The 15,779-nt window shown below is 40.0% G+C and overlaps 1 protein-coding gene across 3 annotated transcripts in view; it reads left to right on the top strand.

Annotated features, from left to right (window-relative positions):
* TRIM37 (tripartite motif containing 37) overlaps positions 1 to 15,779 on the top strand; it is a 101,594-nt gene that overhangs the window by 71,755 nt on the left and 14,060 nt on the right. For 2 of the 3 annotated variants that reach the window (XM_037070033.1, XM_037070035.1), the window contains exons 20-22: positions 10,798 to 10,926; positions 11,271 to 11,460; positions 13,906 to 14,024. In XM_037070033.1, the coding sequence (XP_036925928.1) occupies positions 10,798 to 10,926; positions 11,271 to 11,460; positions 13,906 to 14,024 (438 nt within the window). The remainder of the gene's footprint in view (positions 1 to 10,797; positions 10,927 to 11,270; positions 11,461 to 13,905; positions 14,025 to 15,779) is intronic. The other variant, XM_037070034.1, reaches the window with a different exon arrangement.

Here is a 15,779-nt window from a genome sequence, read left to right as displayed (position 1 = left end):
TGATACAGGATTTGCTCTGCATGATTGAAGGCTTGACTGAAGATCCATGGGGCTATGGGGCCAAATGTGGTGAACACAGCGGAGGGGGAGAGTAACAGGACGTAAGTCAGAGAGGTAGGCAGATCTAGTTCAGGTGGGTTTTTTGTAAGACTTCCATGGAGAGCTTTGTGTTTTGTTATTTTAGGAGGAAGCCTCTAGAGAATATAAAGGGGGGGTATTTATGATCTGATTTACCTTTTCCAAAGGTTACTTTGCATGTTGTGTGGAAAGGGTTGAGAGTGGGAGTTGTGAGACCATTGAACAGCCTGTAACAACAGCTTGTGTGAACTATGGCGGCTTATTCTGGAGTCACTACGGTGGGTAGATGGACTTGCTCATAGTCTAGCAGCCTTTCTTAGTTCTCCCAAGGATGGTATATGACTAATACTATTTTAGATGCATAGAAAAAGACCTTAATCCAGTACATGCCATGGATATTTTAGACCAGGAGGCCTCAATTCTTTCCCATAAGCCCTAGTAAGAAAGGCTGGGTGGTGTTTTAGAGAAAGGAAAAAAAACTAAGAATGATTTCTCAGTGTTTGGCCTAGGAAGTTCATGACTGGTGGTGTCATTGGCCTAGGAAGTTTATGAATAGTGGTGTCATTGAGATGCAAATCAAACGTGGAAGAAGAAAGTGTGAGGTTTGGGAGGAGGTAGGGGCAGGAAGTCTGCAGTTGTTCTTTAAGCTTGCTAGATTCAAGAGGTCTGCTAGCAAACCTAGAAAAATGTGTTGTAGGCAGGTGGATATGGTACGTAAACCTGACCCTTGAGGTCAAAAGCTGGATATCAACAGGTGAGAGTCAACAGTATCAGATGTTATTTAAAGCCAGATATATATATATATGTGTGTATATATATATATATATATATATATATATATATATACATACACACACACACACACCATATATCAGATGGTATACGGAGGGAGTTCAGATGGAGAAGAGAAAGTGTGGCTCTGGGCACTTAAACATTTAAAGTCCTGGTAATGGATGGGAGCCCAGCAAAGGATGAAAATAGCAATGATTGAGGTACTAGAAGGAAAAATATCTCAAATATGTTAAAAAATGCATCTCAGAAAGAAGTGGAGTGGTTATACCATTGAGAGTTTGTGCGGCAGGAGAGTGAATGAAGTCAGAAACCAGAGCATGATTGCATGGCTTTACCGAATTTCACAATGAGTTGGGTGGTACATGGAGGGGGTGTGGAGTCAAGAAAGTTTGTGTCTTGATATTCTTAAGCATCCATGGTTTCCCCCCTATTTTTATTATGGTACAATATGCATAACATAAAACTTACCATTTTAACTGTTTTTAAAGGTACAGTTCATTGGCTTTTAAGTGCATTCATTCACACTATTGTGCAGGCATCACAGCTGTCTTTCTCCAGAACCTTTTCATCTTTTCAAAGTGAAACCTGCTCATTCCTTCTTTCCTCTAACCCCTAGTAACCACTATTCTAATTTGTGTTTCTGTGAACTTGACTATTCTAGTTATATCATAAGTAGAATCATGCAGTATCTATCTTTTTGTATCTGGCTTATTTCACTTAACATAATGTCTTCAAGGTTCATTTATGTTGTAGCATGTGTCAGAATTTCATTGATTGATTGACTGATTGGGGAAGGGAGGGAGAAAAGAGGAAGAGAAACATCAATGTGTGGTTGCCTTTCGTGAGCTCCCTACTGGGAACCTGGCCCCCAAACAGCCATGTGCCCTAGACCAGGAGCATTCCCTTCACTTCTATGGCTGAATAATACTAGGGTGTGCACAGGCACACCGCTGCTGTTTGGCACTTTTTGGCTGTTATGAGTGATGTAACTATAAACATTGGTGTTCGTCTCTTCAGGACCCTGCTTTCAATTTTTTTGGACAAATGTATGCTGAAGAGAAATTGCAAGATATGTGGTAGTTCAATTTTTAATTACTTCAGGAACCACCATATTGTTTTCCATAGAGGTTGGACCACTTTGCATTCTCACCAATAGTGCACAGCGTTACAATTTCCTCACGTCTTCCCAACATGGGAGTGAAGTGATGTGTCATTATGGTTTCAGTTTATATTTACATAATGATTAATGATGTTGAGTGTCTTTAAATGTGTTTATCAGACATCTGTCTGTATCTTTTTTTATAAAAATGCCTATAAAGTCCTTTTCCCATTTTCGAGTTGGGTTGTTTTTTTTGTTTGTTTCTTTGTTTTAACAGTTTTAACAGTTCTTTATATATTCTGGAACAGTATATGATTTGCAGATACTTTCTCCTATGGGTTCATTCTGTTGTTAATGTCCTTTGACTAAAAATTTTTAATTTAAAGGAAGTCCAGTTTACCTGTTTTTCTTTGTTGCCTGTACTTTTCATATTCCAAGAAAACATTGCTAAACCCATTGTTTAAAAGAGCTTTTCCCCCTGAGTTTTCTTCTAACATTTAAAAAATTTTGGCTTTTATATTTGTAAATGTCTTGGATTGATTTTGAGTTATTTTTCTTTTATTCCTTTTTAGAGCTGGAGGAGGGAGGGAGAAAGAGAGGGAGAGAAACATCTGAGTGAGAGAGAAATGTCCATCTGTCAGTTGCTTCTTGCATGCACCCTACCTAGGTAGGGACCAGGCCTACAACCCTTCACTCTGCAGGACAGTGCTCATCCAACTGAGCCACGCCAACCAGTGTTGATTTAATTTTGTATGTGTCATCAGATAAGGGTCCAACTTCATTCTTTTGCATGTAGATTTTCAGCTTTTCCAGGACCATGTTGAAAAGCTTTTTCTTTCTTCATTGAATGGTATGGATACCCTTGTTGAAAATCATTTGGCCATATATACGAGGGCTTATTTCCAGGCTCTGGTGAGTGTTTATTAAAGTGAGATCTATTAATGCTTGGTGCCGCTGGCAGTAATTCAGCAGAGATGAGTAGGAGAAGGGATAATTGCTAATACATAAAATTCTTTTAAAATAAGGATGAGAATTCAGTAGAAAATGAATAAAGGTTATGATTAAGCCATTAACATAAATACAGATGGACAACAAACATATAAAAAGATATTCAATTTCTTCCAGTCAAGGAGATGACAATTTAAAATCAGTAAAAATAATGCTTTTTGGATTGACTTTTTGTAAAATACTTTGTTACATATTTTTGCAAATAACTCCCCTTATCTCTTGTTTTTGCTTGTTTTCTGCTAAACACAAAGTTTTTAAATAGACAAATCTATTAATAGTATTTTTTTTAATATATTTTATTGATTATACCATTACAGTTGTTCTATTCCCCCCCTTCAATCCCCTCCACCCACACCCTCCCTCCCCAACCATTCTCCCCCCCTTAGTTTATAACCACGTGTCTCAAGTTCTTTGGATTCTATATTTCCCCCACTATTCTCACCCTCCCCCCATCTACTTTCTGCCTACCATCTATGCTATTTTCTGTGACTTCTCCCCCCTTCTCCTGCTCCCACCCCCCTGTTTCTAACCCTCCATGTGTTCTTCATTTCTATGGTTCCACTCCTGATCTAGCTGTCCTCTTGGTTTGCTTTTGTTTTAGGTGTGGTTGTTAATAACTGTGTGTTTGCTGTCCTTTCACTGTTAATATTTTTCATCATCTCTTTCTTATATAAGTCCCTTTAGCATTTCATATAATAAGGGCTTGGTGATGATGAACTCCTTGAACTTGACCTTATCTGAGAAGCACTTTATCTGTCCTTCCATTCTAAATGAAAGTTTTGCTGGATAAAGCAATCTTGGCTGTAGGTCTTTGGATTTCATGACTTGGAATACTTCTTTCCAGCCCCTTCTTGCCTGTAAGGTCTCTTTTGAGAAATCCGCTGACAGTCTGATGGGTACTCCTTTGTAGGTGACTGTCCCCTTATCCCTTGCTGCTTCTAGGATTCTCTCCTTCATTTTAGTCTTGGCTAATGTAATTATGATGTGCCTTGGTGTGTTCCTTCTTGGGTCCAACTTCTTTGGCACTCTCTGAGCTTCCTGGATTTCCTGGAAGTCTATTTCCTTTGCCAGACTGGGGAAGTTCTCCTTTATTATTTGTTCAAATACGTTTTCCACTCGTGGCTGTTTCTTTCCCCCTTCTGGTACCCCTATAATCCGGATGTTGGAACGTTTAAAGATGTCCTGGAGGTTCCTAAGCCTCTCCTCATTTTTTTGAATTCTCATTTCTTCATTCCTTTCTGGTGGGATGTTTTGTTCTTCCTTCTGGTCCATTCCATTGATTTGAGTCCCAGTTTCCTTTCCATCACTATTGGTTTCCTGTGCATCTCCCTTCATTTCAATTAGTTTAGCCTTCATATGTTCCTCTAATTTGTGACTATGTTCCTCTAATTTGTGACTATAATCTACCAGTTCTGTGAGCATCCTGATAAATAGTGTCTTGAATTGTGCTTCTGAGAGGCTGGCAATTTCTCGGTCGCTTAGAGTTATTGGCTCTGGGACTTTGAGTTTTTCTTGTGCCATCTTTCTGGTTGTTCATGCCTGTTCCATAGCAGGATCAGAGCCCTAAAGTGTTCACTAGAACAGGGCAACTAAGTCGCTGGGTTGTGACGTTGTATGTGGGGGCGGGGTCAAAGAGGGACAATGGCTCTCACTGGTATTGCAGGGCAACTAAGTCACTGGGTTGTGACGCTGTATGTGGGGACGGGATCAAAGAGGGACTATGGAGTCCTGTCCGCCGCCTGCCGCCACGGCCCTCACCGGTGCTGCAGTTGCTGCCGTCACCGGGCCCACGCGTTTCGTCCCACTGCACGTGAGTGTGCCACCGCCGTCAGCCCTCGCCCCCTGGGGCCTGCGTGGTCTGTCTCACTGTGCGCGAATATGCGCCCGCGGTCTGCCCCGCACCCCAACTGGTTCCCGTCTGCCTGCTCGCCTGGGTCGGGGGCCCTGTCCTGCCCGACCCTGCTCGCTGCTGGCTCCACCCCTCTTATCGTCCCCGTTGAACGGTTAGATGTAGTAGGACTTCCGTATAATTCAATTTTCTGTCCTTTGGTTGTGTCTTTGTTTCTCCAGACCTTTGTTGTATTCAAACTTGGTTGTGGGAGAAGGCACAGTGTTTCCACCTATGCCTCCATCTTGGCGGAAGTCCTATTAATAGTATTTGTGGTTTTGAGTTTAATGTTTTTATTTGGAAGGCCTCTTCAACTCCAAGTTTGTAAAAAACAGTCCTGCTGTGGCTGGTGTGGCTCAGTGGGTTGAGCGCCGCTGGCTGGCAAACCAAAGGGTCTCCTGTTTGATTCCCAGTCAGGGCACGTGCTTGGGTTGCAGGTCAGGTCCCCAGTAGGGGGCGTGTGAGAGGCAACCACACATTGATATTTCTCTCCCTCTCTTTCTCCCCTTTCCTCTCTCTAAAAATAAATAAATAAATAAATAAATAAAGTCTTTTTAAAACAACAATCCTTATTTTCTTCTGGTAGTATTTTCTTTTTAAATTTTTTACATTTAGGTCATTCCATAAATAATTTTCATGATGGTGTATGAGGTAAGTCAGTAATTCTCCCTACCCAGTACCCCCAAAAGAAACTTGTTTTTTAAAGTAATCCACTTTGTCCAACAATATAAAATGAATCTTTTATTATGGACCAAATTCCCAAATTTGCGTGGTTCTGGTTTTAAATTTGTCTATTGATGTTGAACCAGATGAAATTGCCAGTATGCAGGTTATTTTTGACTTACAAAAAACAGCAGTTTGATATTGTTCAACCAGAAAGTTGTTGCAGTTTATATCAGACCCACACCTTCTTTTAACTACTATAGTTTCATAGTTTGTAATACTGTGATATGTTTGCCTTTGTATTGCTTTTGTTTTCACAGTGTCCTTGATGATTATTTTATATTAACTCTTCCAGAAAAAAGTTTTGACTGAAATTGCATCACATTTAATTATATTTAATTTGGGGAATTGACATCTTTTCAGTAATAAACTATTCTTATCTAGGAACGTGGCGCTTTATTCCATTTATTCAAGTCATGTGTTATATACACACCAGGAGGGACAGCAGTAAAGTTACAGCTGTTTATATGGAACATAAGCATATTAAATAAAAGCCTAAGAATAAACTGTTTTATGTACTCACAACTATAAACTTGGTCTTTCTCAACCCTGTATACTTCTTCAGAGTTTTAGTTTTCTTTGTATAAATTTTGTATATGTCTTGTTATATTCATTTCTAGATATGATATAATTTATTTTTTATACTTTTTGGAAAATATTTTATTTATTTACTTTTAGAGAGATGGGGAAGGGAGGGAGAAAGAGAGAGAGTGAGACATCAATCTCTGGTTGCCTCTAGCACACCCCATACTGGGGATATGGCCTGCAACCCAGACATGTGCCCAGACTGGGAATCAAATCAGCGATGCTTTGGTTCGCAGGCCTGTGCTCAATCCACTGAGTTACACCAGCCAGGGGGGTATGATGTAATTTAGGTTGTACTTGTGAGTGGAATTTCTTTCTCTCCCTCACAGTACTTTCTCATTTTTTGTTACTGACATAGGAAGACTATTGGTTTTTTTATATGCTTATTTTGTATTAGGCCACTGAATGAAAAAAATTTTTAAGATTTTATTTATTTTTAGACAAAGGGGAAGGGAGGAAGAAAGAGTGGGAGAGAAACACCAGTGTGTGGTTGCCTCTCGTGTGCCCTGTACTGGGGATTTGGCTGCAACCGAGGCATGTGCCCTGACTGGGAATAGAACCAGCAACCCATTGATTCACAGGACAGCGCTCTATCCATTGAGCCACACCAGCTAGGGCCGAAAGAAAAAATTTTTAAATATATTTTATTGATTATGCTATTACAGTCCCATTCCCCTCCACCCTGCACAACTTCTCCCGCCCACATTCCCTGCCTTTAGTTCATGTCCATGTGTCATAAATTCTTTAGGTTCTACCTTTTCCATGCTATTCTTGCCCTCCCCCTGTCTATTTTTTATCTACCATCTATGCCACTTATTCTCTGTACCTTTCCCCCCTCTCTTCCTCCTACTCCCCTGGAACAGATTGAACCAATTTTGTGAGTATCCTGATCCACCAGTGCTTTGAACTGGGCGTCTGATAGGTTGGCTATCTCTTGGTCGTTTAGTTGTATTTTCTCTGGAGCTTTGATCTGTTCTTCCATTTGGGTTGGTTTTTTTTGCCTTGTCGTGTCTGTTACGTAGTGAGGGGTGAGCCTTAGGTGTTCACCAGGGCGGGGCAACCGTGTCAGTGGGTTGTGTTGCTGTGGCGGGGTGGGGGCAGGTCAGAGGGAAAAGCGCTTGGTCCACTCTCCCTTGGATTTCAGTCACTTCTGCCACCACCCACAAGCAAACTGGGTCCTTCTGGTGCTGATTCCCGGGTGGGTGGGCTTGTGTATGTTTTAGGACCCCGTGGGTCTCTCCAACGAACTCTCCTGTGAGGCTGGTAGTCTCCCGGCACCTCAACCCCCACAGGTGTTTTCAGTCAGTGTTTTGAGGCTTTATTTTTCTGCGCTGCAGCCCTGGGTTGTGAGGTCTGTCTCGCTCCCCAGTTTCACCTGGTTTTCTGCGCCAGGTCAGCCAGCCGCCTTGTGCCCTGTGCCCCGTGCCCCATGCCCTGTGCCCCGCTTCCCACTCGCTGCCTCACTGGGTCTGCCTGTTGCCACCCTGTGCCCAGGGTTTGTCAGAAATCAATCATATATCATCACCAAGTAATCATAGTTTGTTCATTCCTTTGTGGACTTTAATATTGCATTGTCTTAAGGTAGGACCTCAGAATAGTGTTATCTAATAGCAGTAATAGAGTTTTTGTCATGTTTTCAACCCTGTTTAGGAATTCCTTTCGGTTTTTTCTCCAGTTCAAAATGCATTATGTGTTTCAATCAGTTGTTTTTAATCAAGTTAAGATATATCTTTCTGTTCTTAACTATAGTGTAAATAGTTTACTCTGTGTCCAGTACCATTCTAATTATTCTGAGATATGTGTTAACTAATTGCAGAATAATCCCAACAACCACTCTGTGAGGCAGATTATTTTTATCCCCAAGTTACAGATGAGGCACATGTGGGACATTACACAACATTCCCAGTTTCACAGTGGTAGTGCGGCAGAGTCACAAACCTGAACTTCAGAGCCTGTGACTTTCTCCATTATACCAAACTACCTCTTTTCTACTTAATAAGAGTTCTTCGGGGGATTGGGGGCTACCTGTCAAAGCTGTTACATTATTTGTCCTATTACTTTGTTACCATAAAGAATTACATTTTTTATCTAATGTTGACCATTGTTGAAATAGTGAAAGGAATCCTATTTGGTTTGGCTTGTAATTTTAAAAAAATATATAGTGGTGCATTTACTTTGCTGATGTTTTACCTAGGATCATTCACTATGTAGCCAGAAGTAAAATTGTGCTATAATTTTGATACACTGTTTATAACCAATTTGATTTCCAGTATTATGCCAGCCTCATAGAATGTCTATGCTGCAAAATTATTTAATGTTGTCTGTTCTTTAAAAGTTTAATGAAACTCATTTGTAAAGTTATTTAGTAGTTCTTTCGGGGATAGAACTTTAAGAACTTTACCAGCCTAGTTCTTACCAGGGAACGAACTTAAAGAACTTTAAGAACTTCATAGTTCTAAGTACTTTAAGAACTATAATTTCTTTGTGCTTATAGATCTCATTTTGCTTCTTAAATCAGTTTTTATAATTTTCCTAGAGAATTAGTTATTTTATTGGATGTTTAAATTTATTGGTATAAAGCTACTTACTCTGTTCTCTTAAATTTTAAAAACTTCCTCAGAGGATGGGGTGTCAACTTTTTCACTTATTCCATTGCTTATTAGCGTTTTCTAATTTCTAAAACACTTACTAGTGTTTTCTCTTGATTTGACCTGCCAGAGGCTTGTCCATTTTGTTCATCTTCTTTAAGAGATTTATTTTTGTCTGCTTTCTGTCCTTTTATTATGTTAATGTCTGCCTTTGTTTCTGTTAATGCATCTCTTTTGTTTTATTTTTTCTTAATAATTTATATATGCTTTGCATTAGAGAAATTTGTCATAATTTTTTTTCACAGCATATTTTCCCTTTTTTTGAGTGTACAGTTAAGTATATTTACAAAGTCGTGTGACAGTTACCGTTATCTAAGTCTGGGGCTTGCTCATCACTCCTTTCCCAAAAGCTCTGTGCCCATGGACAGCTACTCTACACATACCTTCCCCTTCCCCTGCACCTGCCTCTTCTTGGTAACCACTAATTTATTTTGTCCGTGTGAATTTGCTTTTTCATATAAATGAAATCATACAATTGAAGTCTTTTGTGTCTGGCTTCTTGCACTTAGCATAACAGTTTTAAGGGTCTTCCACGTTAGTTCCTTTTTATGGTTGAATGACTCTTTATTGTACCTTCTTAACTAATCAATTGATGGACATTATGATTTTGGGGGGCTATTTCGAATAATGCTGCTATTGATCAGTCACGTATAAGTGTTTGTGTGGACAAAGAGGTTTTTACTAATCTTGAGTATATGCTTAGGAGCAGGATTGCTGGGCTGTAAGGGAGCTGCTGTGTTTAGCATTTTCGGGCACTGCCGTACTGCGCAGAGCTGCACCATTTTACAGGGCCGTCAGCAGTGTCTCCATGTTCCTGACAACACTCCTTCCTGTCCTTTTCCTTCTTTGCTCATTGAATTGCCTTCGTTGGGCTACTTACCAAAAAATACATTGACCATAAATGTAAGGGTTTATTTCTGGACTCTTAGTTCTATTCCGTTGATCTGTATTTCTGTCTTTACACCAGTATAAGACAGTCTTGATTATTGTAATTTTACAGCAAGTTTTGACATCAGAAATGTGATTCTTCCATTCAGGATGGTTTGGGTTAATTCTGGATCTTATATTTTCATGTGAATTTTAGAATCAGTTTGTCGGTTTCAGCTGTTAAGAAAAAGAAGTTTTATATGGACTATGTTGAATCTGTACATCAAGTTTGGGCGTAGTACCATATTAACATATTCAGTTTTCCAATCAGTGAATGAACGCAATGTTTTCCTGTCTTTATTTTATTTCAGCAATGTGTGGTAGTTTTCAGTGTACGTGTCTTATATTTCTTATTTTTCCTGTGTTTTCTATTTAATGCTGTTGTAAATGGAAGTGTTTTTTACATTTCATTCTCAGATTGTTCTTTGCTGATGTATACAAAAAATTGATGGTTGGTCTTGTATTCTACCTTGCTGAACCTGTTTATTTTCTTTTCATGCATCTATTCTGCTTTTTAAAATTGTTTCAATTCTTTTTCTAGGATCTTGAGTCTGCATGTTAGACCACTTGGTATCAGTTTTTTGTAAATGAAACATTTTAAGGCCGTGCATTTTTTTTAATTATTGATTTAGCCACAAACATCTTGAGGTATTATAATTGTGGGTCATTTCTAATTCAGCATTGATTTTCTTCTCATTCCAATAATATTTCACAGTTTCCAAATGTTTAAGAGTTATATTTTTGTTGTTAATACTGAGTTTAATTGCAGATGTTGGAGTTTGTGTCTGATAGGTTTATTTTAGTTTAGTTTAGTTTCAGTTTTTAGTTTTATAAGTTAAGACTGCTTCACAAGGAGCAAAGCAGGCATGCTTTTGGAATAAAACCCCAAATAACCTGTTAGGATGAAAGCATCCTCTGTTTTGTTTTATATTTCTGACACAGATAGAATATGTTCCAGGCATGGTTAGATGAAACCTTGCTCTGACTGCCTAGGTGGTGAGTTTTGTGCTGTTCATCATATTCACAAATGTTTGTAAATGTCTTTGCAGCCACGAATAAGAAGAGTAATTTGCCCAAGGCGGCTCGGTCCAGTATAGCAGGCAGTCTGTCACTTCGGAGAGCAGTCGACTCTGGGGAAAACAGCCTATCAAAGGGAGACTGTCAGCCTCTGGGTGAAGGTAAATTTAGCGAGTCCGGAATACAGTTTCCATGGGTAAATGTATATTATTTGAAAGTGATCTTGTCATATAGCTTTATAACTTCAAAGGCACCAAAAATGTTGAAACTTGATTCAGAAGTTTCTTAATCTCACAACAGAATAGACCCATCAGTAAGAGATTTCATATTCTGGACACCTTAATTTTAAATCCTTGTCATCAAAAAGAGTGTGATCTATTTTTAAGTTATTTTTTAGTTTTCCAGCAGTTTAAAAATGTATATATAGCAGTATCTTCTAAGGTGGAAACTAGAGAGAGAACTTCAAGTTTTCCTATTTTCTGACTATCCCCTCCTTTTCCCGGAGGTTCCCCTGGAAGCTCTCAGGCCGGGAGCAGGCACAGCTCTCCCCGGGCCTTGGCGCTTGGCAGTGTCAGCGATGTCCCCCCGAAGCCTGAAGCCCGGCAGTGTCAGGCTTTGGGTTCTGGTGCTGTTGTGGTTGCGGTCGTCAGTGGCTTGCCTGCCATGGAGAAAAGGAGGAAAATGGTGTCCTTGGGGTAAATTCAATTTTTTTGTCTATGGAATGGGATAAAAGCTTCATAATCAACAAAATAAATTTCCACTGTGTTAATTTTTTAGCAGACCAGAAATTCATTTGCTGTATGAAAGTGTAACTTTAAAAGTATTAGAAATCTCCCTGTGTTTCTTACTGGGGATGAGATAGTACTAGACGTTTAGTTTAAATATGTTTGATGCGAATGTCGGCCTGCAGTGTCCGTGTCATTATGTATTAAATGAGACATTCACACGGACTACCGAGTCCGGCGGAGGAAAAGGGACAGCATGGCTTCTCTCTCAGGGGAGCAAAAGCCTTGGCCCTTTCCGTGACCTGCCTTTATTGGGTTTCTCAGCACATTACATGATGGTCCTCATTTACTATGCACAGGTTGCTTTAGGTGGTTACCTTTTACAGAAAACAAAGGAGCCAGTGCCGCTAATCACATCACAGGAGAGGGATATTTGCAAGTGAAAAGGCAAAAAGTAGTTGAACGAGTGTCTCATCGTTGGAAGGTTTAGCGTGGTTTGTAGGAAGTTACTTTGCAGTAAATGTTTGCCACTGGGGGCTGGGCCCATGCCAGGCAGAATGGTCTCCTCCCTATGTCAGAGCTCATTTTCACTGAAGTGAAGATAATGGTGTGAAACCTTGTATGAACTCTGCCATGTGCAGTTCGTGTGGGGGGGCTTTGTTTTTCCCCCATTTGTGCCACATTTTTCAAAGACACATGTCCTGGGTTGTGTTATATCTCAGCTCTCTCACACATACTTTGTATGGAGCAAAGCACTTCCGGACATTTTATTTTAACACTCCTTTTAGCGAGCCTTTTTTATCTCCTCTGATAAAAATGTTCTAAAAACTCAGTTGGAATTTTTCCAAAGCATCTGTGTGGTGTTCAACACCTTTACCTGCCCGGAGGGAACACAAGCCGGGATCCCCGTGTCAGTTGGACTTCCGCCCTCAGAGAGAGCGTGGCTGGGGGGGCGTGGTCTCTGGGGGCGGCGTGGTCTCTGGGGGCGCTGGCCGAGCCTCCGGAGCCAGCCGCTGTTCTCATCATGGAGATTCCATTCATTTCTAAATGTAAGCAGTGGAATCGTTCTACCTAGAGACTTTGAAACGAACTTTGAATTTAGAGAAAGACTTAACATCTCTTACGTGTACTTAATTTTATACAATTTTAAGATCTGGATAATTACCAAATCTAAAAGGATAGCTGGTGGTTTAGTTTTCTGTGTTAACTCAAATCTAAGCAGTGGAAAGGTGTTACGGTCATTGGTGTTACAATCATTATCTTGTCCACTCCATTTTTCAGCCTGATTTTATACATGTGCCTTTCAAGTTGAAACTGCCACTTGCTTTTATATTGTATTTTTCATGGAGATGTTTGTACCTGCCTTTAGTTGTAAAGATTCAATGTACATGGACATAGACTTCTTTCTAGACTGGCAAGTCCCTCGGGAATGTCTGCTGCTCCCTGCTCTAACCCTCATTCTACAGTTACTTGTACCCTCATCCTGATTCAGGAGGTTTTCCAGCAAGGGTTACTTTTTCACTGCCTGATGTAAAATAAAATAGTGTAAGCACAATTTTTAAATACTAATTAGTGGTTCGAAAATGTAAGTGAAAGAAAGAATATTAAGTGAAAATTTCCCCCTTTTTCTTCTATCTGCCTAGTTTTCTAACCCACTACCCACACACATTCCTGTTGTTCCTAATTTTTCATGTGATGTGTCTTCTCAGTTTTCATGCATATTTAAGCAACTGTGAATATATAGCTTTTTTAATACAAAAGATGCACCTTGTTAATAATATATCTCAAAAGTCTTCCTGTATTAGTGGGAACATATTGTGTTATTTAGATTTTCTATTTTTTAATTGGGATTTTGTTGAGACACTTGTAAATTCACATACAGTTAAAAGAAAAAATGCGTAGCCCTGACTGGTGTGACTCAGTGGATTGGGTGGTGTCCTGCACACTGGGAGGTCACTGGTTTAATTCCCAATCAGGGCACATGCCTGGGTTGCAGGCCAGGTCCTGGGTTGGGGGCATGCAACAGGTAGTCAGTCCACGTTTCACTCCTTCTGTTTCTGTGTCCCTTCTCCTCTCTCTAAAAACCTTGAAAGGGAGGGAGAAAGGGAGGGAGGGAGGGAGGGAAAGAAGAGAGAAGATATTCTGTGTTCCTGACCCTGTGTCTTCTAATCATAACATGTTGCAAAACTAATAATGTATCACAACTAGGATGCTGGCATTGGCACAGTCTACCGTTTTATAGCCTTTGTTGTGAGTCCTCTAGTGAATTTTTTAAAAATAAACTTGAAATTTAGTATTAGACATCAGTGCCCTATACCACATTAGTCTGATGCTCAGTTTCAGGGGAAGAAAATATAAACACAATTATCAGTGACTAATTATACAAAAATAACAAGTTTTTTCTTTTTCTTTGAGGGGTAATATTAAAGGAGGTTGTTTGGAAGGAATGCAAATAACTGACTTGGAAAATAATTCTGAAACTGGGGAACTACAGCCTATACTGCCTGAAGGAGCTTCAGCTGCCCCTGAGGAAGGTAAGAAATGGTAAATCATAATTAGGTGGGAGGTGGGAAGAATCTTTTTCTGTGTGTCGGTGGTGGGGATTTCTTGGTGTACTAAGAATGGAGGCATTATTTGATGTCCTTGATCTGAATGCACCATTCATTGTACCACTGAATTAGATCTCCTAGGTCATTAAGCACGGAGGAAGGCAAATGGATAATTGACTACATAAAAAGACATGTCTTACTAGAAGGGACATTTATAGGAGGAGGAGAATCTGCAGATGGTTCATCTGCTCATTCACTAAATATATTAAGCCATCTACATGACAGGCATTGAATTTTTACTGGATAGGCAAAGGTGAAATTATATATGTTCACAATCTTATGGGGAAGACATGCTCCAAAACAACTAATTAGAGTATTAGGTGTTAAGTACTTAATCTTTTAAAGCTGGGGGGGGTCCTTTTTAATATATTTTATTGATTATGCCATTACAGTTGTCCCATTCCCCCCCTTCATTCCCTTCCACCCTGCATACCCACCCTGCATACCCCCTCTCCCACCCTGCATACCCCCTTTCCACCCCCTTTAGTTTATGTCTATGTGTTACAAGTTCTTTAGATTTTATATTTCCCATACTATTCTTGCCCTCCCCCCTGTCTATTTTATACCTACCATCTGTGTTACTTATTCTCTGTATCTTCTCCCCCTCTCCTCCTCCCACTCCCCTGTTGCTAACCCTCCATGTGATCTCCATTTCTATGGTTCCACTCGTGATCTAGCTGTCCTCTTAGTTTGCTTTTGTTTTAGGTGTGGTTGTTAATAACTGTGAGTTTGCTGTCCTTTCACTGTTCATATTTTATATCTTCTTCTTAGATAAGTCCCTTTAACATTTCATATAATAAGGGCTTGGTGATGATGAACTTCTTGAATTTGACCTTATCTGAGAAGCACTTTAGCTGTCCTTCCATTCTAAATGAAAGCTTTGCTAGACAGAGCAATTTTGGACGTAGGTCCTTGCCTTTCATGACTTGGAATACTTCTTTCCAGCCCCTTCTTGCCTGTAAGGTCTCTTTTGAGAAATCCGCTGACAGTCTGATGGGAACTCCTTTGTAGGTGACTGTCCCTTATCTCTTGCTGCTTCTAGGATTCTCTCCTTCATTTTCATCTTGGCTAATGTAATTATGATGTGCCTTGGTGTTTTCCTCCTTGGGTCCAACTTCTTTGAGACTTTCTGAGCCTCCTTGACTTCCTGGAGGTCTATTTCCTTTGTCAGATTGGGGAAGCTCTCCTTTATTATTTGTTCAAATAGGTTTTCCACTTGTGGCTGTTCCTCTTCCCCTTCTGGTACCCCTATAATTTGTGGTTCGCAGGCCCGCACTCAATCCACTGAGCTTACCCCTATAATTTGGATGTTGGAACGTTTAAAGATATCCTGGAGGTTCCTAAGCCTCTCCTCATTTTTTTGAATTCTTGTTTCTTCATTCTTTTCTGTATGGTTGTTTCTTTCTTCCTTCTGGTCCACTCGATTGATTTTAGTCCTAGTTTTATTTCCATCACTATTGGTTTCCTGTGCATTTCCCTTCATTTCAATTAGTGTAACCTTCATTTTTTCATCTAATTTGTGACTAAAATCAGCCAGTTCTGTGAGCATCCTGATCACCAGTGGTTTGAACTGTGCATCTGATAGGTTGGCTACCTCTTGGTTGCTTAGAAGTATTGGCTCTGGGACTTTGAGCTGTTCTTTTTGAACCATAATATTTTGGTCTATTCACGCCTGTTAAG

The sequence above is a fragment of the Sturnira hondurensis genome, unplaced genomic scaffold (genome assembly GCF_014824575.4).
Source record: "Sturnira hondurensis isolate 20B ecotype Veracruz unplaced genomic scaffold, ASM1482457v3 Scaffold0018728, whole genome shotgun sequence".
In the NCBI taxonomy this organism is placed as follows: Eukaryota; Metazoa; Chordata; class Mammalia; order Chiroptera; family Phyllostomidae; genus Sturnira; species Sturnira hondurensis.
This window is presented reverse-complemented; position numbering and strand designations above follow the sequence as displayed.